The 25,757-nt window shown below is 38.2% G+C and overlaps 1 protein-coding gene across 1 annotated transcript in view; it reads right to left on the bottom strand.

Annotated features, from left to right (window-relative positions):
- The window catches only part of LOC134531251 (multidrug resistance-associated protein 1-like), a 592,793-nt gene that overhangs the window by 504,640 nt on the left and 62,396 nt on the right, over nucleotides 1-25,757 (bottom strand). The window contains exons 3-5 of the mRNA XM_063366941.1: nucleotides 23,868-24,044; nucleotides 18,294-18,419; nucleotides 13,587-13,724 (exon numbers count right to left, since the gene is read on the bottom strand). Coding sequence (XP_063223011.1) covers nucleotides 13,587-13,724; nucleotides 18,294-18,419; nucleotides 23,868-24,044 — 441 coding nt within the window. The remainder of the gene's footprint in view (nucleotides 1-13,586; nucleotides 13,725-18,293; nucleotides 18,420-23,867; nucleotides 24,045-25,757) is intronic.

Genomic DNA, 25,757 nt, shown 5'->3' on the forward strand with positions numbered 1-25,757 from the left:
GTTCACAGCTCACCCTTTCCACAGGCCCCAACCCATATACCTACTCTCCACTTCACCCACCATTTTCAACCCCTATCATGAATTCAGGTCCGCTTTTTCATCCCTTCAGACCTCCCCGGAAGCCCACCCCACCTCCTCGGCCATTGGAAGGTCAGCTTCGCCACTTATAGCCTTTCCTTCTGCCCTGGTAGCTACGCTGCCACATGCAGCATCTGTGCCACCCGGTGGCCGAGTAGAGTCGCAACTTCCATACATCAGCCCCGCCACCACATACCTGCCCTTGGCCCCGCAGGTATATCAACCTCAACCTCAACCAGCCCCACCTCCATCCTCTACCCCAGCACCGAACCCGGTACCTGTATTTTCTACCTCCAATCAAGCAGCTGGAGGCAATTTCTATGCTAAGATTCCACATCCCGTGGAGAGGCTCTTAGCCAATTTCAAGGAAACCACAGGATTGGAGCCCAGGAGCCTAATCGAGTTCCTCAAGCATTTATTCAAAATCAAACAAAAGGCTAATATTACAGATAGGGAACTGCTGGAAATCATTTTCCCCTTCACACAACCACCCTTGAGCGAGCGAGTTACGCTCGCCATTGAGCAAAATTATTCATTTGACCAATTTCACAAAGACGTACTAAATATTTTTATTCCAGCCCGTTTGATGACCAACATCAGACTGGAATGGTACAACAGGCTATAACAAAGAAGTGAAGCCTTACCAAATTTCATTGCAGACATCAAACTAGCTGCACAAATTCTTCGATTGCGAGTGTCTGAGAACGAGATAGTTTCAAACATCCTTGATGGACTTAATCCGCAGGAAATATCGCGGGCAGTTTTCTAGTCTCGACCGCAAAACTTTGCCGAGCTTGACCGCCTGTGTATCTCCAACACAAACGTAGAATACGCTCACCACCAGCGAAATCAAGAAGCTAATTCCTACGGCCACAACAACGCACGGACAGGAACAGAAAATAAACAGCAATTTTCTAATAAACAATTTCAACAAAGGCACAACTCTGAACACTTTTCTAAGCCCCAGTACAAAGATGAGAGCATACCGGTTTGTAGATACTGTAAAAAGTCTGGGCACTACATCGAACAGTGTCGTGCAACAAACTATCGGCCTAATTTTCACTATTCTAAAAATTCAAAAAACATGTAAATCGCTGGCCAGAAAGAATTCTTTCTGAGCCAGTACACCAAACAACTGTAAGAAATATTTGATTCCACACAAACATAAATAATAAATCTGACAGCAACAAATCACAACAAAACACAGCTTCCCCAAATCGGTGGAAAAATAAACAAAGAAAACAAAAACACAAAACAAACAAGAAAGTCAGAAATAACAAAAGAAAACAAACTGATCATAGCAACACTGTTACGCCCAGGTGTAAGAAATGTAACTGTCCTCGCACGACTGACAAACGAACATTTCATAACATTTTCGCCAATCTACCCACAGTTTTGCCCTACGCAAACACAACAATTGGAAAACAAGAAGTCCCAGGTCTAATTGATACTGGATCCATGCGATCATTCGTGTCAGGCCAGCTGTTCAGGAAATTACAACAGGACCGTTTGACTCAAAAGGTAGAGCCAATAGAAATACAGTGTTTTACAGCTGCTGGACAGCCTTTGAAAGTAAATCGCATTGCCTTGTTAAAGTAAAAATCTACTTGTTTTCTTGGACTTTCCCATTCTTAGTAGCAGATGATTTAGCCACAGATTTAGTTATTGGTTCAGATTTCATTGTTAAAATAGGCATGATAATTGATTTTAAAGCACGAAAATTTCACTTCAAATTTAACAACCAAGTTTTTGTTTCTTTTGTGTCACCAATTGGCTTTCAATTCGGCCAGACATGAAGGTCACAAAACAAAACCGTTTGAATTCATGTTTACCTACCAGCCCAACACCCCACTCTCTAATCAATGGTCTTTGAAAGAGTTACTACCAGATGACCCGAGGAACATTAAGGAAGTCTGGGGTAGAGCTCGTAGAAACCTGCACTTAGCCCATGAGGCAAGTAGACAGAAATATAACAGAAAACGTTCTCCCAATCCCTACAGACTAGGTGATTTGGTGCTGTGCAAGGCACACACCTTAAGCAAGGCTATCGACAAGCGATCAGCCAAGCTTTCGTATTGTTGGAATGGCCCATGGCAGATACAACGATTCCTCACGCCAGTAACCGTCGCTCTAGCCGACCCGAGTTCTGGCGAATTTCGCGCGCGCGTCCACATCTCCCAAGTGAAGAAGGTGCACCCTGACATGAAGTAGGGGCACTCTTCACTACTTTCCTTACACAAGGAACAGCGCTAATATTCCGGCATGCCATACTCAACACACAGTGTTGATATTTCAAGAAAAATTCCTAGGTCCTAATTATAAGTAAAAAAAAAAAATCATGGTACTAGTTAATAAGATATTTAAGTTAAGAAGTGTTATATTAAGAAGTCTAGTTTTAAGTGGTGCCACTTAGTCAATAAGTTATCTGTAAGTTTTAGTTCTTATTTAAACATGTAAGAAATGTTATCGGTTGTAAGTAGTTTACCACACTAGATCCTGGTACAGGGTAAGTCACTTAGGTTTACGGTGGCTCAATTGGCCACCCTGACTTAGTAGGAGGGAACTACGACTCAGTTTCGAAAACAGGGCGGGATACGCACTGGCGCTAAACTACCTGAAGGAGCACAACATCCATCATCACACTTTTGCGCATCCGGACGAGCGAGACAAAAAAGTGGTCATCAAGGGCTTATACACCAAAGTCTTGGAGAAAGACATAAAATCTGAGCTTTCGGAAAAAGGCTTCCAGGTGTTAGATGTGAGAAACTTTAACATCATGCGACCGGACCACACAGGAACACTTAAGCTAATCCGTACGAGGACATTTTGCATGACCATCGCGCCTTCCAAAGACGACAGTATTTTAAATGTAAAAACGATCTACTACACTTCCGTCACCATTCAAAAATATAAGGCCCGCCCAGAGGACATCGCACAATGCAAACGCTGTGGGGAGTTCGACCACACTCAGGCACACTGCAGTAACCCACCACTGGCACAATGCACACAGACAGACGAAGCAACCAAATTTTGCATAAACTGTAAAACCGGAGGACATACCGCAGCATGGAAACAATGCCCGGTATATCAGAAGATCGTCGCAAATAGGCGAATCAAACAGCAACCCCAGACACGGTCGATCACACATCAGGTGCCACCCCCCGCGCCCGCCAGGCACACGTGCAGCACCGTGCACCTGTGGTAAACAAGCCCCAGCTGCGCCCACAAACAACAACAGAGCTCGCTCAGACCTCAGAAGCTGTAACTGGCTCCACTCAAGTCTCTCAACCCAGCACACACACCCCGGTGCAAAACAGGATTGACAGAAACAGATTCAAAGGGATCTCCAAGCTCGCAGGAATTCTCCATTTATGTAATTTCTCAAAACTCCTTGCGAAACTCAGGCCCTTTTTTAATCGCATAAGAAACGAACCAGATCAACTGGAAAGACAATTCATTCTCATGAGCGCTATAGCAGAACTCGCTACACCTTAAATGGCGCAAAACCTGGGGAAGTCACTACAGATTTTAATTTTTAATGCACAAGGCCTTCAGCATAAAATGTACGAATTAGAGCAGTGCCTTTTTGTATACGGGATTGATGTCGCTTTCATTTCCGAAAAATTCTTCAAACCACACGTAAAATCTTACATACAGTAAAACCTTTTTTTTACTACCCCATTTATTGCGACCACCTCTCTATTACAACCCGATTTCAAGGAACCGTGCAAAAATTGCCGAAAATCCAAAGAAAATCGGACAGAAAATAAGTTTTTTGTGGAGAGCAGCGTGTTACTACGTTTCTCTTGTGCTGTACTCCGGTAGGCAGCGCATATCTAAAATTAGATACCACTTCCTGTTGACCGCTGTCAGCGCTTGACAACACCCATTCCACGTCCCTTTGCCGGCAGGGTGCAGATAAAGGTTTTTGTGGCAACGTGTTTATAGTTGGCCGCTCGCTCGCCCTTGCTCACCCTCTCCCCGTACCGTGCGCTGCGGCCGATCTCGGATGCTGCTTGTACTTGTTAACAATCACGTTATCTGCTTTATTTTAACGAGAGTAAAAATATATTAAAACTGTCAGCAAATTGATAAAAGCTTTGTGTGTCCTCAAAACACGGCACAACACTGGCCTGGCAGTTGTTTTCATTCAAAATGTGGCTAAAGAACTTGCATGGATCAGGCTGAAAACATCCGGCAATATGTGTAGGTTATAAGGAATCTTGTTATGAATTGAGATGTTATGTTTTTCGAGTAGATATACACAGCGACCGACTGGATGCACGCCCGCCTCGACTTGTTTTAACTGCCGCAGCGATGTTTATTTTGACAGCTCAAGCAATTATCTTTTCCCGTGGGTTGATAGAAAAAGGTCGCTTCTCCCAGCAAAAAAAAAAAAAAAAAGGCTACGCCACTTATTCCCCACGCAGGAAACACACTGGCTGCCGTCTGTCTCCCCCGCATTTATCTTTCTTCTAACTTTCCACGTCTCGCCTCTCGCGCGAGCAATAACGAAGCGACCACGCATTTGGCCGTTTTATGCTTTGTTTGGTGACAGCAGCTTGATTTTATTCGGTATATTCCTTTTCATAGGACCCTTGCTATTAAAATACATTCATATTTAAGTTTGAAAGCTTGTAAATTCCTTGCCAGAGATGACTGAACTCGAACTTGGTGTGAAAAGTGACATATTTTGACATACTTTTTTTTTTGGGCGTGTTTTGGTGGGGAGGGAGGGGTCCGAAAATATTTACAACGATCTTACCCCTCCCTCATAATAGCCCAATTTAACGGGAAAAGGGAGGATGAAATGAGCATTTTCTCACTGAAGGTTTTTCAAAGGAGAGCGAAGTTGGGGTGTTATAAGGGAGGATACTACAGTAGAATCCCGCTGATGCGACCCCTCACGGTTGCCGGAAAAACGAACTTATAAAAGGAATGGTCGCAATAGAGAATTCGGGCCAATTTTACCCCCCCCCCCCCCCCCCAATAAAAAATATCCAAATACTCGCGCTAAATGGATTCCATGTCACGCAAGTTCAGCTATGCTAGCCGGCTGGTTATTTGTTTTCGTTCAAAACGTGGCGAAGGAACTTGTGTGGATCAGGAAGAAAACATTCGGCTATAAACAAAATATATAAGAACAATGCTATCCTGAAATTCTGCGATATGTTTGGAGTATATAATCAGCGACAGACTGACAGGATGCGCTCCCGCCCTGCCGTCAGCGATGTTTATTTTGACAGCTCAAGCAATTATTTATTCCTTGTTCCTTCGCAGTGTAGAAAAAAAAAAAAGGTTGGAATTCAGATGGAAATTAACTATGCAGTAAAATAAATATATTTACGGCCCTGCTAAATTTTTCTATTGAATAAAATTTGAGGTATTAGTGATTTTTCAGCAGAAACTGCTGTGTGACTAATAAACAAATTGTATCATAATAACTTAAACTTATAAAGTATTCATTAACAGCGAAGGACAGTCGTATAAGCCCATAAAAATATTTATTTTACCGAGAATGGACTATACAACCTGGCTTTTGTCGCACGCGGTGTGGGAGGGGAGGAGGATGCTGACAGTTTCTCACGCAGAAGGTTGAAATCAGGGTGGGAATGTGTTGTTATGATAGTTGGTAAAGGAGGGGGGGGGGGGGTTGTTTTTACAATGTTTGTGGCTCTGGGAGGGATGAGCCTTGAATAATTAGCAGGGGATGGAAGAGGTAAGCATCACGTCACGTATGACGTAAAGCCGCCGGGCGGGTAAGATAACATGACAGCTGAGATGGCTTTTCGTGCGATAGTGGACGCGCCGAGCTCAGCTAGACACTGCCGCGTGGATAGCCTAGAGGGGTGGTATCTATTTTTAGCTGTCTTTTGTATGCCTGCCAGCTTACAGTACAGCTCCCGCCAAGATAAACGTGAACACATAGCGCCCAACAAAGTGTAACAGACTTGTTTTTCAGCCGATTTTACGATTTTACTCAAATTTTCAAATTTATCTGCTTAAATTTTTCACGGTTTCTCAAAAAACGGTCGTATAAACGGAATAGACGCATCAGAGGGGGTCGCATCGGCGGGATTCTACTGTAAATGGTTTGTGTGTCTGGGAGGGATGAGCTAGTCTTGAAGAATGTGAACGAGGGGTGGGAGGGGTGAGCTTATGCGTCATGAAGCCGCTGCCGCCAGCCAGCCGGGCGAGCTTCGTGTGCGCCCACTCGCGTTGCAGAACCTACCGCTGCCATATTTTTAAAGGAAATGTCCCATTATTTTTTTGTTATTCTTACATGAACATTATTGGAAGTATTAAAGCCGACACAAAAATAAGTTGTGTGTTAAAATTAACAGATTTTAATGATCTTTTATTTCGTTTTTTATTTTTTTTATTTTTTCTGATTTTCACATTTTGGTCAAAATGTCCAACTTTTTGATGGTTCCCGAGAATGTATTCGTAAAATCACTGCTTCGTTAAATCCGGGGCTCGTGACATCGGAGTTATAGTTTATTCTACGGCAAGCAGAAAATGTACATGTAAACTAACCAGTAAAAATAAACTGTCTTTTGACATATTTTCTTTAGAGGTGGTCTGTAGGGTGACGGACTTGTCATGAAGGTTGAAGTGGGTTAAAAGCAAAGCCGTCTAGCATTGTGAGTGACAGCATCCTGCCATTGTACGGCTGGTTTCTTAGCGAGTAGCGGGTGGTCGGGGGGGGGGGGGGGAAGTAGAAATCAACTGAAAATTTCGGGAAACATCTATTACGACCTCTATTACGACCCTATTCCTGGGAACCGTGAGGGGTCGTTTCAGAGAAATTTGACTGTATGTGGCTACACAATTTATAGAACCGACCGACCCAACCACGGAGGTGGTACAGCTATTTTGATTAAACATGGAATTCAATATCATCCGATTACTGTAAATGATTTACAATACATAGAGGCTACCAGCATAAATATCCGTAACAATAATTCACATGTCTGTATGTCTGCAGTGTATATAAGCCACCACAAGCCCCACTCATAAGTCAAGACTTAGATAAACTTATGGAGGTCGAGGAACACTTTTTCATTGCAGGGGACATTAACAGCAAACACACGGACTGGGGATGCACTCAAACAAATGCAAACGGTAGGGTTCTACACGATCATGCATCCGCAACAAATTATGTAATATTTGCCCCAGACTCTCCGACATGCTATCCAAACCAGGGGGCTCCAGACATTTTAGATATACCATTAACGAACATTCCAAACACTCAAATAAATATGGAAACCTTAGATGAACTAAACTCCGGTCATCTGCCAATACTAACACAACTAAAATTCAATGTCATCCACAATATACAGATTTTTCATAATAACTTGAAAATTACTGACTGGGATGGCTTTAAAGAGGAGTTAATAAACACATTAAATCAGCCCCCACAAATAAATTCCCCCGAAGAATACTGGAAACTCGCAAAAATAATAACTATACCCAAACCAGGGAAGAACCCTGGACTCTCAGAAAACAGACGCCCTATTAGTCTTTTAAATAGCACGAGTAAAATTTTTGAAAAAGCACTTCTATCACGTTTAAAAAAACATGCAGAGAAAAACAACATAATTCCTGACATCCAGTTTGGATTTAGAAAAGGCCATTCCACAATTCACCCTCTAATAAAAATAATTGAAGACGCCACTGACTGGTTTAATAATTATTCCAAATCATACACAGTAATGACCATGCTAAATGCGGAAAAAGCTTTCAACAAGGTGTGGATCCCAGGTTTATTACAAAAAATCATAACTTTTAATTTTCCCGATACATACATTTACCTGGTAGCCCACTATTTATGGCATCGCAAATTCTATGTTGCTCTGGACGGGGCTAAATCGACCACACGAGACCTAACTGCTGGGGTACCTCAGGGCTCTCCACTCTCCCCCTTCTTTTATAATATATACACAGCTGACATCCCGCACGAAAACGCCTATGTGCAAATGTACGCGGACGACGTAGCAATTATTAAGCAATCTGGTAATTTAAAATATGCCATGATATGTGTTCAGCGACATTTAACAGCTCTGGAACATTACTACACTCGCTGTCGAATCAAAATAAACGCAACCAAATCATCAACACTAATAATAACAAAACGCAGAGGCAGAGCCGACAGGGAACTGCAAATCTTTCAACAGACTATTCCCAATGTCAACGAGGCCAAACACCTGGGTCTAATACTAGACAGATCTCTGCTCTGCAATAAACAAATTAACAAATCAACCAATATAGCAACAGGAAATTTAAGGAATCTATACCCGATGCTTAAAGCTCAAAATTTACCACGCCGGAAAAAGCTCCAACTTTACACCCAAATCGTACGCCCGCAGCTTCTCTATGGATGTTAAGGTGTGGGGCTACGCTGCCCAGTGCTATATCAAACGACTCCAGGTAATGCAAAATAACTTCTTAAGAGCTATCATAAACTACACCCGACACACCAGCAATGAAGCTATACCACAATGCACTCAAAATTCCGTACATTAAAGAAATAATCACAAAGAGTAATAACAAATTTTACCTTGATCTACCGCAACATGAAAACATCTTAATAAATTCAATAGCGATTTATGACCCGTCCGAGCAATGAAAACACAAAAAACCTAGATTAAATTAAAAACTAAAAAGGAAGCGACATCGAGCTCTTTAAACATTTTCCATCAACTCTACCACCCTGTTTAAGAAATTCAAAATGGTCCGAAACACACAGGTGTATGATCGGCCCCCTCGGGTTCTCTGCCTGTTGTGTTAGGGCTGAAGGGCGTGGCCCGCCTGTCTGGCTTCACCTGCAGCGCCGGTTACGTTTCGGAAAGACATGGGATTTTGAATTACAAGTCTCAACTTCTAAAAATTTCAGTAAAGCCATGAATTTTTTTTCAATCTAAATATTCCCTTCCCCGGGGCCACGAACACTTCATCAACAACGAGTAAACACCGTCTTGACACGCGATTGGCCTCGTAGCTTGCCGGCCAATCACAGCGCGACCCCCTCCAAACAAAACTGGTTGGCAGTCCCGCCGCGCTAACTTGCGTGTGGAGCGTACAACCACACGTCTCCCACCCTGTCAGGGCAGGGCCATGCAGGACAACTGGCAGGGGGTTCTGCCCCAAACCCCACTGGGGATCCAGGCCGAGAGGCATGCATGCCTGTCAGGGCAGGGCTCTGGGGGGTTGTACAGTTAGGTTAAGGAAATAGATAATAATAATAAATATATATAAAAATAATAAAAACAATAAATTAAAAAAAATTAATAAAATAAAAAAACATATATAAAATAAAAAAATAATTAAAATATATTAAAATAAAAAATAATGTACGAAGGCTTTTGGCCTGAATTACAATTTGCGACCTGTACAAGGATAACAAATGACATGGCTCCTTTTGTTCTAGGAATAAGGTGACAACAGCCCTCTGGGCTCTCTACGCAGCAACTGGCTTAGCCTACTTTTGACCGAAACTGTTTCGGAAGGCAACAGTTTGGTCCATAAGGCAACCAGCAGTGTACTAACCCATGTGAATTTATTTACCGTTCACCAACACGACTACACGATGATACGGCCTGAGACACCCGTGACTTGCACAGGTGGGCTAACCACCCACGCATGTCCTGTGTTCCAGGGGTCTCGTCGGAGCGGCTCGCACAGCTCTACAGTACACGCCACACCCGAGTTTAACTAGGTCACTTGACATTTCAGCACACTTACATGCCTCTAATGCACACCAACACGACACGACACTATTTTCATTTATATTTCTTCGTCCTGCATATATTTTTATCATTTGAAAACTCTTTGGATTTGTTAATGTATATCTATGTAATTGAAGCTCTATGACTGAAACAAACGTTTGAGAACTAGCAATTGCAAGGACCCCTCTAAGAACAATTGAACTTGTAACGGTAAATTGATTTGACACCTTGTTTATTAAAGTAAAATTTTATAACTAAATGTCTTTATTTTAAATGTAATGTAGGATTTTGTGTTCCGCGCTATTGTTGCGCGCGGAATTGATGTATTTCATTTAAAAGATTTGTAACTATCATTAGTTCTCGGCCAATCAGGAGCCATATTTTAAATGTGGCACGCATTGTTAAACTACTTAAATTAAGAAGGTTTTAAAAGAGGGAATGTAATGGCCTATCAATGAATGGACACGTATATGACTTCGTCGAAAACTATCTTGAAGAATTGCTATTTAGAAACAGGCATTCGCACAAAAGGATGAAAGAAACGGATTGTTTAAGTGTCATTGTATATTAATAGGGCTTTATCCAAAAGGATAAAGATTCTAGGAGTGCATAAATACGTGAGTAATATATGACTGTGTTTGTTACTCCATCTTGTTAATACGAAACACGTATCATGCCCATAGCAAATTTATTTTGTGACCTAACTTCAAGAACGACATTGAGAAACTTAAATATTGTAATATTAATTACGTGAATTTAATTTGACACTCGTATAACACACAACTTTATTTACCCAGTGGTCTGGGAGAGAGAGCATCAAAACTCTACCGACTTAAACTATTTTGATCTAGCCAAGGTAAAAACATATGTAAATCATAATTCTAAACTGAATCTGTGTATACGATATTGGACCCGAACAAAAGAGACATTTGATTGCTAAGTAAATGTGCGCATCGTCACTCCAGACATTTTTCCAAATTTATATATGTGTTCTGCAGTGCCAACAATTAGTATTAAAATTTTGAAAGCAATAATATTTTTTTTTCCTTTTGCTAAAAACCTGAGATAATTCTGACTTTCATTAATAAATGATTAAAATTACCATTGTGTTTTTTGTAATATTATAATATACCTGTTATCAACTGTATCCCTGCACACAAGCATATGTGCATATGTATATATAAATCTGTGTGTCAATACAAGACAAGTATAATAAATAGCAACAACAGTTAGGCTAGCAGCTGCACATATTAATCTGGTGTCACAAGCATTGAGGCCTTTAGTAGTTGTACAGACAGCACTGTGCTTAAAATGTCCCACTATGTGCCTAGCCTTGGCCAGCATTGTACTGTAGCCAGGAAGGGTTTTCTTTGCATCCTTGAGTATAAGTTGCAAGTAATCTGCAAAGCATTTCAAGTGAGTAATGTTGCCAGCCATGTCAATAGCAACTTTAATGTTACGTGCATTGTCTGTAACCATGTACAAAGGTATACACATACAGACATCATTCAGCTCCCACTCGTGAAATATTTCTTGCAGTTTGATTTCTATATTCTCCCCAGAACGAGATTCCTTAAATGAATAATTACCAAGGCACATGTTGGCAAGAGTGAAATCATTTTTGATGAAATGACATGTGACTCCAAGATAAGAATTTGTAGCCCTAGATGTAAACATGTCAGTGGTAAACGAAAGTGATGTAATTTGGTTAATTTCCTTTTCAAAAGTAGACTTCATTCCATCTCTAATTTCTTTCACTATATATGGAATGACAGATCTAGTAAAGACTGAGGCAGATGGAACAACATATTGCGGTTCTGCCAATTTCAGTGTCTCCTTCAAGCCTTCTCCTTCACACAATGTGTAGGGATGTAAGCTTTGTGCCATCCACTTTCCTAAGGATTGGTTAAAGCCACAGCTTTGGGATGATCATGTGCCCAAACATTTTGTGTGTCAGTTAATTTTTTCTGGATCATTTTCGGTTGAGTACAGTCAATTTTCCTTTTAGTTTTCATTTGTATGTAATTTTCCTGTGCTTTAGAAAACTCTGCATGTTGAAGTGGGTGTTTCTTCAAGTGTCTTTGCAAACTCCAAGTGTTACCGTAATCAACTTTCATCACTTGTGAACAGTATTTGCATTTGGCATTTTTAGGATCGGTTTTCACGAAATGTTGCCAAACAGATGTACAAAAAGAAGTAGCAGGTGCACATGTGCTGGTGACACTGCTTGAAGGACTTACCACATTTTCAGTTGATTTTGTGGTATGCAAGAACTGCCCTAATGTATTTTGAATTTTTTTCTTAGGCTCATTTTCATTTTCATCACTACCTTTAGTTTTTAACATGATAACAATGAGCATAAAATTTTAAAATGTTCAGACAATAATGATAATATAGACGTAACGACAATGGGACTAAGCCTGGTATCCAAGAATCAAAATAATCAACCAATTTCTTGAAAATATTTCACACGTTCTTCACAAAAAAATGTACATTTAAATTATTTTTCTCACAAAGAAATATTCTATAAGACCACAGTAAGTTACTGTAAGTTGATTAACAGTACACTTACGTTTAACAATGTTACCGATCACGTTAAAACATTGAAGGGAAGAAACAAGAAAGACTTCCATTCGTGGAGAACATTCTTGTTTACAACTTATCAGTTTTGTTTTAGTAAGTTAATTATTAATAAATATTTCACGTACTTGGAAAAGTCTGTTATAGTAGTTAAAAGGTTAAAACGTTATTTTAAAATTTAAAAACGTGTTCAAATCAGCATTAGTATTAATATTCTTATATTCATGAGCGATGTCAAATTATTGAGATAAGACACGAGTTGGAACGTAGGAAGTTTTAAAGTTGGCAAATATGGCGTCATGGCGATCACTGTTTACTTTTTTGATCGCTTACCTCTAGTTACGTTTTATGTAAAATAAAATATGTAGGTACACGTTATTTCATGTTCGGACAAGTTACAATTACAACGTTGTAATAAAGTGTTAAATAAACTGCTTCCGTGGTTTAGCGCTTGCCTGGTTGTATTCCGATTTCTGACGTGCTGTGAAAAATGATAAATATTGGAAATAGTGAAAATTCCCATGAGTTCCCCCGACATCTTTATATTAAAGAAGACGTGGTTTGAAATTTTCCCGTAGCCACAATACATTTTTGAATGTAGCTACAATTTCAGATTATATAACAGTTAATAGCCATAATAGGTTATTGGAAAATAAACCCTGTCAAAAAAGAAAAGTTCATGGGCCTACCAAAATAATAAACCAGACGTAAAAAAATACTGCAGGCCTACATGTAGACATATTTATATGATTGAAAAGTATTTGAAAATTAATGTATTAATTTTAGTTTACTCGGGCCTCATAAAAGTGACCTAAACGTGGCCGAATGTTGTTAACCAAGATTTAATTTTTTTTTCTTTATTAGACGTCCGACCCGAAAATTTTCGGGTATAAAAGTGCCAAACCCGAGCCATGGGTAATTTAACTACCCGAAAAATACCCGGAAAGACGGGTACCCGCCGACCTCTAATATTAACAGAACCGAAAAGGTCAAACACTAAGCTAATGATAGCATTCTTTACCAATTATTAGTAAAACCAATTTAATAAAACACCAGTTAGAATGTTTTCCTGCAAAGTAAGTTCAAATAATTCATGTGCAAAAAAAAGGGATTGTATTCTTAACAAAAATTGATTTTTGCTTTAATCCATTCAAAAACCATTGTTAGCATAATTTCACATCACGAGAGAATAGAACTCACCTCTAACTGGGCCCTCCTGATCTGGTATCGGAACTGCACGGCCCCCAGCAGCGCAGACAACAGCCAGAACACAAACTGTGGGCCCGACGTACGCAGCCCGCTCCTCCTGTTGTAGTGTATCAGCACGGCACACAGCAGCTGCCATCGCACACATCACCATATCACCATATCACCATATCACCTTCAACTGTAGTGTATCAGCACGGCACACAGCAGCTGCCATCGCACACATCACCTTCAACTGACTTACAAATATGCAATGCCAAACCTTTTTAACACACCGAGAACATCTTCTTCAGTTAATGTATTATGTTTCACTGCATTGTCTTAAAATTAGAATTTTTCTCTTTTGGACTCAATTTAAAAATTTATTTAACTCTTGATTTAATATTTAATTTGGTTTGAGTGTTAGATTAATTAATTTCAAAGCATAGGTAAAACAATGTTGTCAAGTTTGACTGAAGGTAAAAATTTGTTATTGAAATACAGTAAAACTCACTTAAGCCGTTCCCGCATAATAAGTTTTCCCATTTATTAAGTTCACAAAATTATTCCCTTGATCAATTCCATATATCCCTATGTTACTTTTTCCCATTCATAACGTTTAAGTTAATAGATGTTTCCCACAAATAACGTTCAGCAGATTTGTCAAAATATACACACGTGTGGCACAGGTTTCGACGGTATAATAAATAAATAAAGATGTCGGGGGAACTCATGGGAATTTTCACTATTTCCAATATTTATCATTTTTCACAGCACGTCAGAAATCGGAATACAACCAGGCAAGCACTAAACCACGGAAGCAGTTTATTTACACTTTATTACAACGTTGTAATTGTAACTTGTCCGAACATGAAATAACGTGTACCTACATATTTTATTTTACATAAAACGAACGTATCTAGTTTCGAGTGTGTTAATCATTCGACAGATGTTATGGGAAAATGGCATGGAGATGGAACAGTCTCTCAGTCTATACAAATGCAAGCAGATGATTGGTCGAAAAATACTTTTAACAGCGGGTGGGTGTGACAAAGGTTTTAACAGTCAGGTGCAGTTCAAATTATTTCAATCTTTGGAAATACACATTTTTTTTTTAGTTAACGATAAATACATTTTAAAAGTTTATAGATAAATATTATTATTTTATTTCTTTCCACAAATGCAATGTTATTTATGGGAAGCATCTATTAACGTACACGTTATGATTGGGAAAAAGTAACATGGGGATATATGGAATTGTTCAAAGGAATAATTTTGTGAACTTAATAAATGGGAAAACTCATTATGCAGGAATGTTGTGAGTGAGTTTTACTGTACTTGTATAGTTTTGCACCACGGTGAAAATAATAGGTGTCATTTATGAGTTAATACAGTACATCATTTGAGTAAAATTTGTTATTATTTAGCAACTTTTGAAGTGTGTGTGTGTGTGTGTGTGTATATATATATATATACACACACACACACACACACACACATATACATATACATATATATCCCTTTTAAAAAGTTTTCCCTGTAAGAAGTTTTTGCATCCAGTCCCTTGAAAAAGTCTTAACAGGGTTTTATTGTAAGTTCAAAGTATGTCTTTGATATTTCAAATAAGATTACTATTTAGAAAATGAATAAAATATTTACATGTGCCAACTAATGCCATATTAATCCGCATAATCCAAGATTTTTGTACATAAAAATCTCTCACAAAAGCATGGATCAGCCAGGAATGACCCCAAGCAAAACATAATAAGAAAACCAACATCAACAAATGGAAAACCAAATCTAACCAGAATATTTTGTAGCAAGGAAGTAGATGAGGTGCCAGGCATTGAGTGGGATTCAACAACTGGTGCAGTCTTATATCACATTCACCAAGCTTCCAGGAGCATGTCAAAATGAGGTATTTTGTCAGAAATTGCACAAATTATGCTCCTTTGGATTTGATAACAGGTTGTGTTTCAAAGCCAAGCTGTTTCCACAGAGAACTGGAAACTAGGACTTGATTGGGGAGCTTGGCAAAATTTCACTTCTCAACTTCCTGCACTTAGTCATATCTATGTTCCATGCATCATATCTGCGGTGGGTGGAAAAACCTACCAAATTCATGATTTTAGTCATGCTTTTAGCTATGGATATTCAGCATTTGTGTACCTGCGATGCTTAGACACTCATTAAATTATTTATTGCTTGCTAAATTTCAATTAGCTAAATCTCAATCTGAAAATGGTAATGCCCTCTTGTCGAGCTACTTGGAACATATTTAACTCTCAAACTTTTTGAGACTGCAGAACGTATTCTGTCTAAACATATCACAGTCAAATGCTTTACAACTTGGCGTGACTCCACTGTTGCACCAGCATAGATACGAATTGCTCCACATTACCTCAAAACATCTGTGGCTAACCATGTGTCATACATTCAAGACCGCAAAGTACAAATACATTGGTGGCATGTTCCATCATGTGATAATCCTACTGATTGTGCATTCATCCATCCCTGAAGAACTTATCAGTCACATGTTGAGGTGCCAGATCCTGCACGGCTGCCCCAGCTCACAAGGAAGGAGTATGAAATGAAGGTGAAAATAGTTTCTCTCATAGGTCAACATCCTTGCCTCAACATACGTGAATATATTCAGAAACATTCATCACGGTTGAATTTTAAAAGAATCATGGCTTATTTATTAAGATATGGTCCCAATCTCAAGAGTGGAGCAGAAGACTGGTCCTTTGAGCTTTGCAGAACTTGAATGTGCACATAGGCTTTATGTGAAGCAAGTTCAGCAGGACTCATCTGAGGCAGACACTGAACTTCTTCACTAGGAAAAAGAGTGTTCACTTGGCATAAGAAGACTATGTTCATTTCTTGACCCTGATAGTATTTTGTGTCTGAGGATGATTACAGCACTTTGATGTTGAGTATGTGGTAAAACATCCTATATTGTTTCCTAAAATGAGTCATATTACTGAGTTATTAACTTTTACCACATCACCATGCTAGAACCGCTTCTACTTTTGCTAATATCCACTGTGAGTTCTAAATTGTGTCTGGTAAGAGTACAGTTAAGGCCAGACTGCTCAAGTGCCTACGATGTTTCCACTTCAAGACAACTCTTACCCAACTCATAATGGAGACTCTTCCAGCCAAAAGAATTCAAGCAGCAAGACCTTTTCTAACTATAGGTATTGATTTTCAAGGTCCATTTCCCATCAAAGTATTGCCAAAGTATTGAAAGCCTATTTGTGTTTGTTTATCTGATAACTAAGGTCATTCATCTAGAATTTTATTTTATCTGTTCTCTCAACAAATGCATTTTGAAATGCTTTATTTAGTATTACATTTAGAAGAGTAGTGTGTAAGGATGTACATGAGGATTATGGCATAACGTTTGTTTGTGCTAGTAACAATTCTCAGAGCTGCAGAATTATCTAATGACTCCCCCCAAATTGCTCACTGTTGCTGAAAAATTGGCCAACAAAAATATTCAATGGCTTCAATCCTCCATCTACACCACATTTTGAACGTCTGTGGAAAGCTCTCATTAGTCAGCTAAGTACTATTTCAAGAGGGTTATTGGTCAACATATCCCTACACTTGAGGAATTAATAATCATTTTCACCCAAACAGAATCAGTTTTGAATTATGTATCATCACTCTTGTCAGATCCAAATGATCTCACACCTGCACATTATTATATTGGCTCATTGCTAAGGTAAAACTGCCCCGCTCCAGTGACAGTTGGGCACATCAGCATCCTGCACCCAGGCAGTGATGATGCTTCTAGAGTACCAGGGATAGGTCAAGCTGTGTCCACTTCTACTTGATTAATCTACATACTCAGAAAGTTTGTTTGATTTTGGTGGACTTGTATGTACTAAAAGTTTGTGGTTATGTTGAGTTTTTTTTTGTGTGCCCCCATCTTGTATTGTGATGAACTCTGACGGTATTGAAAATAAGTTTTTGTTTATACTTTTATTAAAGTTTGATGTACGCAATCATACCGTTCAAAATGCAAACAAATGAATTGCAAAAGATGAAACGTGTTAAAAAAAATCATGAAAATAGTGAGGGTAATGCTGAAGGTAATAGTGATCCTGACATGTAGTGAGAAGAAAACTAAATTTGAGTTTTCTCAATATCTCGTAACTTAAGGATCGACTTACAATCAATTTTGGTCTGTTATTTCTACGACCAACACCACATGTGAGGTAGTTATTATTACAAAAGATCCTATCCAAAATATTGAAACTTAACAAACGTTACTCATGTTTCCACACGCTTGCAGTTTCTTTCTTAGCCCGTTACACCTAAAAACTTACTTTTTCCACCATACATGGTATACATCGCTTTGCACAGTGCTAGTACGATTCTTAGTTTTGAAGGAACAGCAAGTGAGTCAGTCAGCAGGAAGGGATAGACTGATCAGTAGCGACAGGTGCCACTAATGCAGGGACATTTCCTCCGTGCCACTTTCTAACAGCACAGTAACCTAGCTGACTGCAAGACCCAGCGACAACATGTGGTAGTTGTGCCTGCTTATATGCAACTCATGCGTACAACACAACCAATGACACTCTATATATGTACTCTAGATTAAGTGCTGCTGGTACCTGGAATTGACTATAACCCTCAAAAGTTCGATGGGGGAACATAAACACATATATTTTGATAGTGTTTAAAATGGGCACTTTTAAAAATGCTTACAAATGTTGCTGCCTTTATGACAGGTGTCCAGTAATCCACAAGAAAGACTTCAAAGTCTTGAGAAGCTTGATAAATGGTGAATATCAAGTCAGTGATATTCAGAACAAATAACAATCCACAGATAACCTGTAAAAAATAATTGAAATCAAACAGAAACCCTGCTTTAGTTAATTAAAATTCATCTAAATAGCACACATATATTTCATGTTTTTACATGTAAGCTACTGCAAAAAGGAACCACACATATCAAATTTAATACAGTTTTTTTTACATATGCTATTGCAGTTTACTACTGTTTGTCATGGAAAAATTCTGAAAAAAATACAAATAAAAAATAAAAAGATAAAAAATTAACAGAAAACAAGACAGAATCAGGTGATGTCGGACAAATGAAACCAATGATTAAACTAACAACACAACGACGACAGCACAGACAACAAATGTTCAACCTCTAAATGTCTGACAGCACAAGAATTCCGTTGAAGGAACTTAGTCATGTATAATAATATAACAACACAGACGAACACAGTGGGCTAGCAACAATGAGACAGATTAAATGCAGGCAGACAACAAACCTGGACAATGGACCACACAACTACAATAGTACTGACGAACATAGAAGGTTTCCAGTGACAACAGTTGCGACGTTTTGGGAAATCTATTTATTTTTTAATTCAATACTTTGTTAACTGATAATAATGCTATTGCTGAAAATAAATGCTGATTCCTTAAGTTTCCTTTTAATTGGGTGTTCTTCCTGTATGACTGGTGCAGCATTTTCCCAGAGTATCCAATGGCTATTGTCCCAGGCATGTTTGGCAAGTCTAGATTGTTGAGTATCACCCTTCTTTATGTTATTTATGTGCTCCTTAATGCATGTTGAAAGGGGCCTCCCAGATTCTCCTATGTACATGCAACCTAATTAACAGGGGATCTTGTGTGCGAGAGTGTGCGTGCGTGCGAGCGTGCGTGCTTGCGATTGTGCATGTGTGCGTGTGTGCATGTGTGTGTGCAGGAGATCCCCTGCGAATGTGATAGAAGAAACTGGCACATCCCTTTCAACATGCATTAAGGAGCACAATAATAACATAAAGAAGGGTGAAACTCAAAAATCTAGACTTTCCAATCTTGCCTGGGACAATATCCATCTGGGAAAATGCTGCACCACTCACACAGGAAGACCACCCAATTAAAAGGAAACTTAAGGAATAGCAATATTATCAGCCAACAAAGTATTGAACATATATAAACCTATAGTTTTCCAGTGTCCAATATCAGTCTGCTTGTACCTGATGACAGGAACAGATGTCAGTTCCCGTAACGTCACAACTGTTTTCATTGGAAACCTTCTGCGTTCATCAGTGCTATGGTCATTGTGTTGTCCTACGTATTGGTTTATCTTCATTGTTGTGTTTATAAGTTTGCTGCATTGGCCAGGTTTGTTGTCTGCCTGCATTTAATCTGTCTCATTGTTGTTAGCCTACTGTTTGTTTGTGTTTTTATATTATTTTTCATGACTAAGTTCCTTCAACGGAATTTTTGTGCTGTCTGATATTTAGAGGTTGAACATTTGTTGTCTGTGCTGTCGTCGTTGTGTTGTTAGTTTCATCATTGGTTCCATTTGTCCGACATCACCTGATTCTGTCTTGTTTTCTGAGAATTTTTTATCTATTTTTTTTTTATTTTTGAAATTTTTCCATGACAAACAGTGCAAAATTGCAATGGCATATGTCCAAAATAACTGAATAAAATCAAAATTCTCCATTGCATGAATCATTTAAAGAGCACACTTATCTAGCCAGATACAGGGTTAAATTTACAGTGTTTATTAATATCTTTAGAATATACAATTTTTTTCTGTATTAAGAAACTCAAAATTACATATTTATGCTGCACTGCACTACTTAAAAATGTAATATATAAAAAAATTTTGTTTATGACAAAAACAATTGTCTTCACTGATAATATTTATTTTGGTACATCCATGATAGTAAAATAGAAAGTTTACAGACTTCAAAGCATGAGGAACTAAAAGCTTAAAATAGTTTCTTCTAAAAAATAAGCGGAATTGCTGGAGAATGTTAATAATCAGATTCCTACCTAAAAATAAAACCTATATTTATTAAAATCTATTTTCATTCACATTATAATCCATCAAATTTATAGCTAGTATTAATTTTATTGCAAATAAAATTAATCTTATGCTTTATACAAATTACATTGTATTTTTTTTTTAATTCTCTTTTTGATTAGCATCAATACAGTATGTCCCAGTTATAAATTTTAATAGTATCAACTGTAAGCATTGAAGAGTGTTGGTTTCAGGTCCTAACTAAAGAGTAACAAAAGTTTTAGATAAGCACATCTTGTGTTTTCTCGCTTGCAGCTCCACCTATGCAAAATGGCAACTCCTGAGCACGTGGAAGGTTTTAAGAACATGTTTACACATTTGTCTATACCAGTTACAGTTGCTATATGCTTTAAAGCCAGATGACTATGGTGTACATTGTAACTTTGCACTTCAAATGTTTGAATGTGAAGAGATGAGATGACAAGAGCTCTTTTTTGCTGGCCTCTACGTTCACCTGACATAACGCCATGCTATTTTTTCCTTTGGGGCTTTGTAAAAGTTCTGCCACTATCTAATAATTTGCCAGATTTGAGACACAGAATTGAAGAGGCTATTGCTTCCATTACCTACTCCGGACTTAACTAAAGTGTAGGAAGAATTGGTTTTCCTTTGGATGTGTGCCATATAAATAAAGATGCACATATTGAACATTTGTAAGAAAAACTAGGTTAGTTTACCTTTAATTTGATATAAGATTTGTTGTAAGTAGTTTAAATTAAACTGTTATAATATAAAATTGAAAACTGGGACATTCTTTTATGGCCAGCTTGTATATCTGTATTACTAGGTGCAACATATTTTGAAATTTTACCACCTGGGGATTACGTAAACCATATTCTCCCCAATTAAACACAATGTAAATAAAATATTTAATTAAAAATAATACCAGTAGAGGAACTGGGTCTTCTTCCTGACCAAATCTATAATGCAAACAAGAGTGGTCTGTTCTGGAGACTGTTGCCCAATAAAACATTTGTATCCTCTAAAGAAGCGAGCGCACCAGGTCGTAAAGTGAGTAAAGATAGAATCACATTTATGCCGTGTTCAAATGCTACTGGAACACACAAATTGGATTTGTTGGTGATTGGTAAAGCTAACAATCCCAGAGCTCTTTACTCGTACTTGGACAATGCTACAGGGTTACCCAAAAGAACAAGAACTTAGATCAAGGGATGGGAATATCCAAACCATCTTTCTACCACCAAACTGCACGCCTTTATTGCAGCCAATGGATCCAAATGTTATACACAAAGTAAAGTCCTTGTATAAAAATAAATTGCTCATCCATATTATTTCTCAGGACAGTGACATAACACAGAGTCTTAAAGAATTTAATTTGAACGATGTTGCATTCTCTCTCGCTCATGCAGGGAACTCTGTTTCACTTAACTTAATCCAATCATCATGGAAAAATCTATGGCCTACATTGAATGCTGTATCACAGGAAACAGAAGAATGGGATACAGAAGATAATCTACTTATTGCTGATTGGTTGCAAAATTTATCAGAAAGAGGATTCGAGACAAGTGAAGAAGATTTAAATTCTTGGTTTGAAGGGACCGAAGAAACAGAGCAAATTAAGACAGATGAAGAAATATGTGAAGCAGTACAAGAAGAATAAAGCCTTGTAGAAATATTGAAGCCACCAACTACTACAACTGTAAAAGTAAAACCAGATACAGCATTTAATTGTTTCAATACCTACATAACATGGGCTGAAGAAAACGGCGTATCTGCTAAAGATATTATAATTCTTCGAAACATGCGAGAAAAGGTTTTTAAAAAAGGACTACAAGTTGCACAAAAATAGACCTTAATCAAGGATAATTTTAAAACTATGTAATTATGTAGTTAGTTGTGAGATATGTTACAGTTATAAAAAAAGTATAGAACATGAATACAAATACATTACATTCTCTTTATGAAATGCTTTATTTTATTTATTATGAATTTTTCTATATAATCCAGTAATCCGAACATTCCAATAATCTGGTACCCTCTGGTTTTTAGTAGTGCCGGATTAGTGAGATTCTACTTTATTTGTTAATTATAAAAAAAAATTTATGTAAACTCTTCTTTGGGAATCTATTTACGTTCAGGCACAACAATAACTGAGTGTTGGTCATGAAGGTGAGTCAAGTGAAACCAATGCTTTCTAGCAGAGAGCTGTGGACTCACAGTGGAAGCGTGACAGGTGACGAATCATACCTGGCTGGAGAGTGAAATTTTAACTCCCATATGCACAGGAGCCAGCGACATGAAAACTTTTCACTCACTATGAACTGTGTTTATATGTAAGCAAAGACTCAAGATACATAGTGTGGCAGGAAGAAAGGCTAAATGCTTAACGATTATCGGCAAAAAATTGGTGTGTTCTTAGTAGAGTTTTAATAGCAAGTGTTTTAGTCAAAGATTAATTTAAGTTGGTGCACTGCTCCATTAGAATCTACATGGGAAGTATCAAGGATGGTGGTTAAATAACAACAATATTGTTAAATTTAAAGTTTGTTATTTTGACACATTGCCTTTAAATTATTAAAGGTCAGTAAATATTTTTATGAATCCTTTTGCTGGTTGAGGACTAGAGCACGGTTACACGGGACTCTCAACTACTTTTGACAAAGTAGTTCAAAATGACATCTCTTCTACATAAGCCTCTGATTGCCTGATGAGTATTGAGAGTATAAACAATCCTTTGAAAAAAACACAAGATGGAGAATGTCCCTGGCACAAGTTTGTGTAATATTTTGCCGACTGCAACCAAAATAGGTAAATATTTTATTGTTTTAAAATTGTTGCTGATGGTAATTCTCTAAAGGATGTACAATAAACAGGATCCACAACACATTCATTCGATTTTCATTCAGTTTTGGAGCTGAACACACCTTATACCAACTGCCGTGTAACCGTACACTTTCGTGTTTGTAAACATGTTTACTTAAACCTGGTCACCTGAAGTAATTCTGTGTTCTGCTTAACCACACCCTTAGTCTATTAATGTTATACTCTGATAGTGAACATTAATATATAGTCTTATTAATGATTTAAGTAAGGCATGCTTTATGTAAGCCTGTTTTTTTTGTTAAATTAATGTGTTAGAATTTGATAGTAGTCAGCTTCGTAATTGCTTGAAGATCAATATAAAGCATAATGTTTAGTAAGACTGGTTTAAAATTAATTCCTTACCGAAATGGCAAGCATATCGTAGGCCTATTTTTTTTCTAATCTCTATTAAAGTTCAGGATAAACCCATCCTAAATTATGATTTTTAATCTGAATGAGTAAATGTAAATAACTGGTGTTGCAATCTTCCAGGCATTGATATTAACTTCTCTATTATACTTATACGTCCTGATTGTGAAACACCAGTTATAAAGAATTATTTATAAATGATGTCTCTAAGAGCAGTTTGCTATGTAATTCTGTTTACTGCCAACACGCACCAGCTTGGTCATGTTGAGCCAGTTGCAGGGGATGAAGCCCTTGCACTTGCACAGGAAGTAGTATGCCTCAACTGGCGTCAGGGCCCCCAGGACGACGCAGGGCAGCCATGCCAACACAGTCTTCTGGAAGCACGGTGTCACATCCGGATCCTCCGTGTACCACGTCAGGTTGTCGTCCTGCACGGAAACAAGCAGTACCTCACAACACAGCGCACACCATGCTTGGTTTATGAAAATAAAAACCATTTCAGCTGTATCAAAACAGTTGAGGAATTTGCTTCCATTACCTCAAGAAAACTAAAGTCATGAATAATGAATGGTGCTTGTCTTCAGAAAGTCACAATACATAGAGGTGTGACAGCAAGCCTAAGGCCCCGGTCACAAAGTTGGGCAAGGCTCAGCATGAAGTCAACGCTTGCAGACATGCTGTGGGTGCCTTGCCTTGGGATGCAGGTCAGAGAGACATGCACAAGCCAAGTCTAGCGCAGGCTAGCATGCTCCGTTTGCAATGACAATGTCTAAAGACTTCCGAAAACCTCTAGTCACATCCCGATACCTTTAAACTGCATGGTGCCACAAGTAGGGAACCACTAGTCACAACCGATAAGACAAACACTTCATTTTCATAAAAATTTTAAATGTTTCATTTGTCCATTTATACAAAACCACACCTAAGATACAATTCATGACCGATTCACACAGGCCCGATCTCAGGACACCCGTTCGTCACCGCTAATGGCTGTCACTATTGCACGAGGCTCCCATTACAAGCGTACGCACTGTAACCTAGCGGGCACCCGTGGCAACATGCAGTCTGTCCAAATCGCAAGCGTTGTGCCCAGTTTCACACTGTGAGGAATACCCTGTTCAAAAAACTGTGGAACAGAGAATGAGAATTCAATAAAACTTTATTCAAACTATAGAAACACTTATTTTCTTACCTAGATATTAAATATAAAAATAGTAATTTTTCCAATATTTATTAGTTAGAATCAAGTCTGAACTATAAAGCTTTTTTTATGTGAGGGCTTAAATTTGTTATCTTAAGAAGATTAAAATTTCTACAATTATTTTTTTAAATGAAACCTTATAAATATACTAAGAATAATAAAGTAGTACACAAAGCTTTAGAAAAGGATTTTAATGCATTTTATGCATATAATTTTCAAATCCAAATATTAAAAATTCTTTCTAAAATAATTATTGTATGCTACATAAATGAGTAAAATAGCTCTGAGAAAAGCTTATGAGCTGTTGGATAAATCGAAAGCTGTTCAAGCAGATGACTTGTATGGCCCGATGCACGTCAGGCAACTCGAGCCTGCTTGACCAACAATGACCACCAAGGTCTGAGGCCTAGACCAGCACATAACACGCATCAGGCCCAAATACTTCATATGTTGGAGATTGAGGTACCCAGCCGAGCTGGGCTCCGATTCAAATCTCTGGATTACATTATCATAACCTTTAATGAACTCAAAATCTCCCAGAAATGATAACGTGGTGTTCACACAAATGTAAAGCCAAATTTCCCTGACTAATTTTATTTTTGAATAATTTACCTATTTTGCTTTTCTGAAAGAAATACAGAAAGTCCAACTTCCACCATTCCCAGAGCTGGTTTAGCTCATTCTTTTTACTTACTTTATTTCTTTTTACATTCAGAAGAACTTTACATACATCATTTTATAGTGTGTATTACTACACTTTAAAACACCATATAAAAAAATTATTTTACAGTCTTTTCCCTCAAATTTACTACCACTGGAGAATTCCCCGGACTTTCCCTGACAAATTACAGCTTTCCTGAATTTTCCTTCATGTACCTGACTTTCCAAAATGTGAACACCCTGTATAATCGGCTGCAACAACAAAGAGATATGCAGCGCC

The sequence above is a fragment of the Bacillus rossius genome, chromosome 3, assembly GCF_032445375.1.
Source record: "Bacillus rossius redtenbacheri isolate Brsri chromosome 3, Brsri_v3, whole genome shotgun sequence".
Classification (NCBI taxonomy): Eukaryota; Metazoa; Arthropoda; class Insecta; order Phasmatodea; family Bacillidae; genus Bacillus; species Bacillus rossius.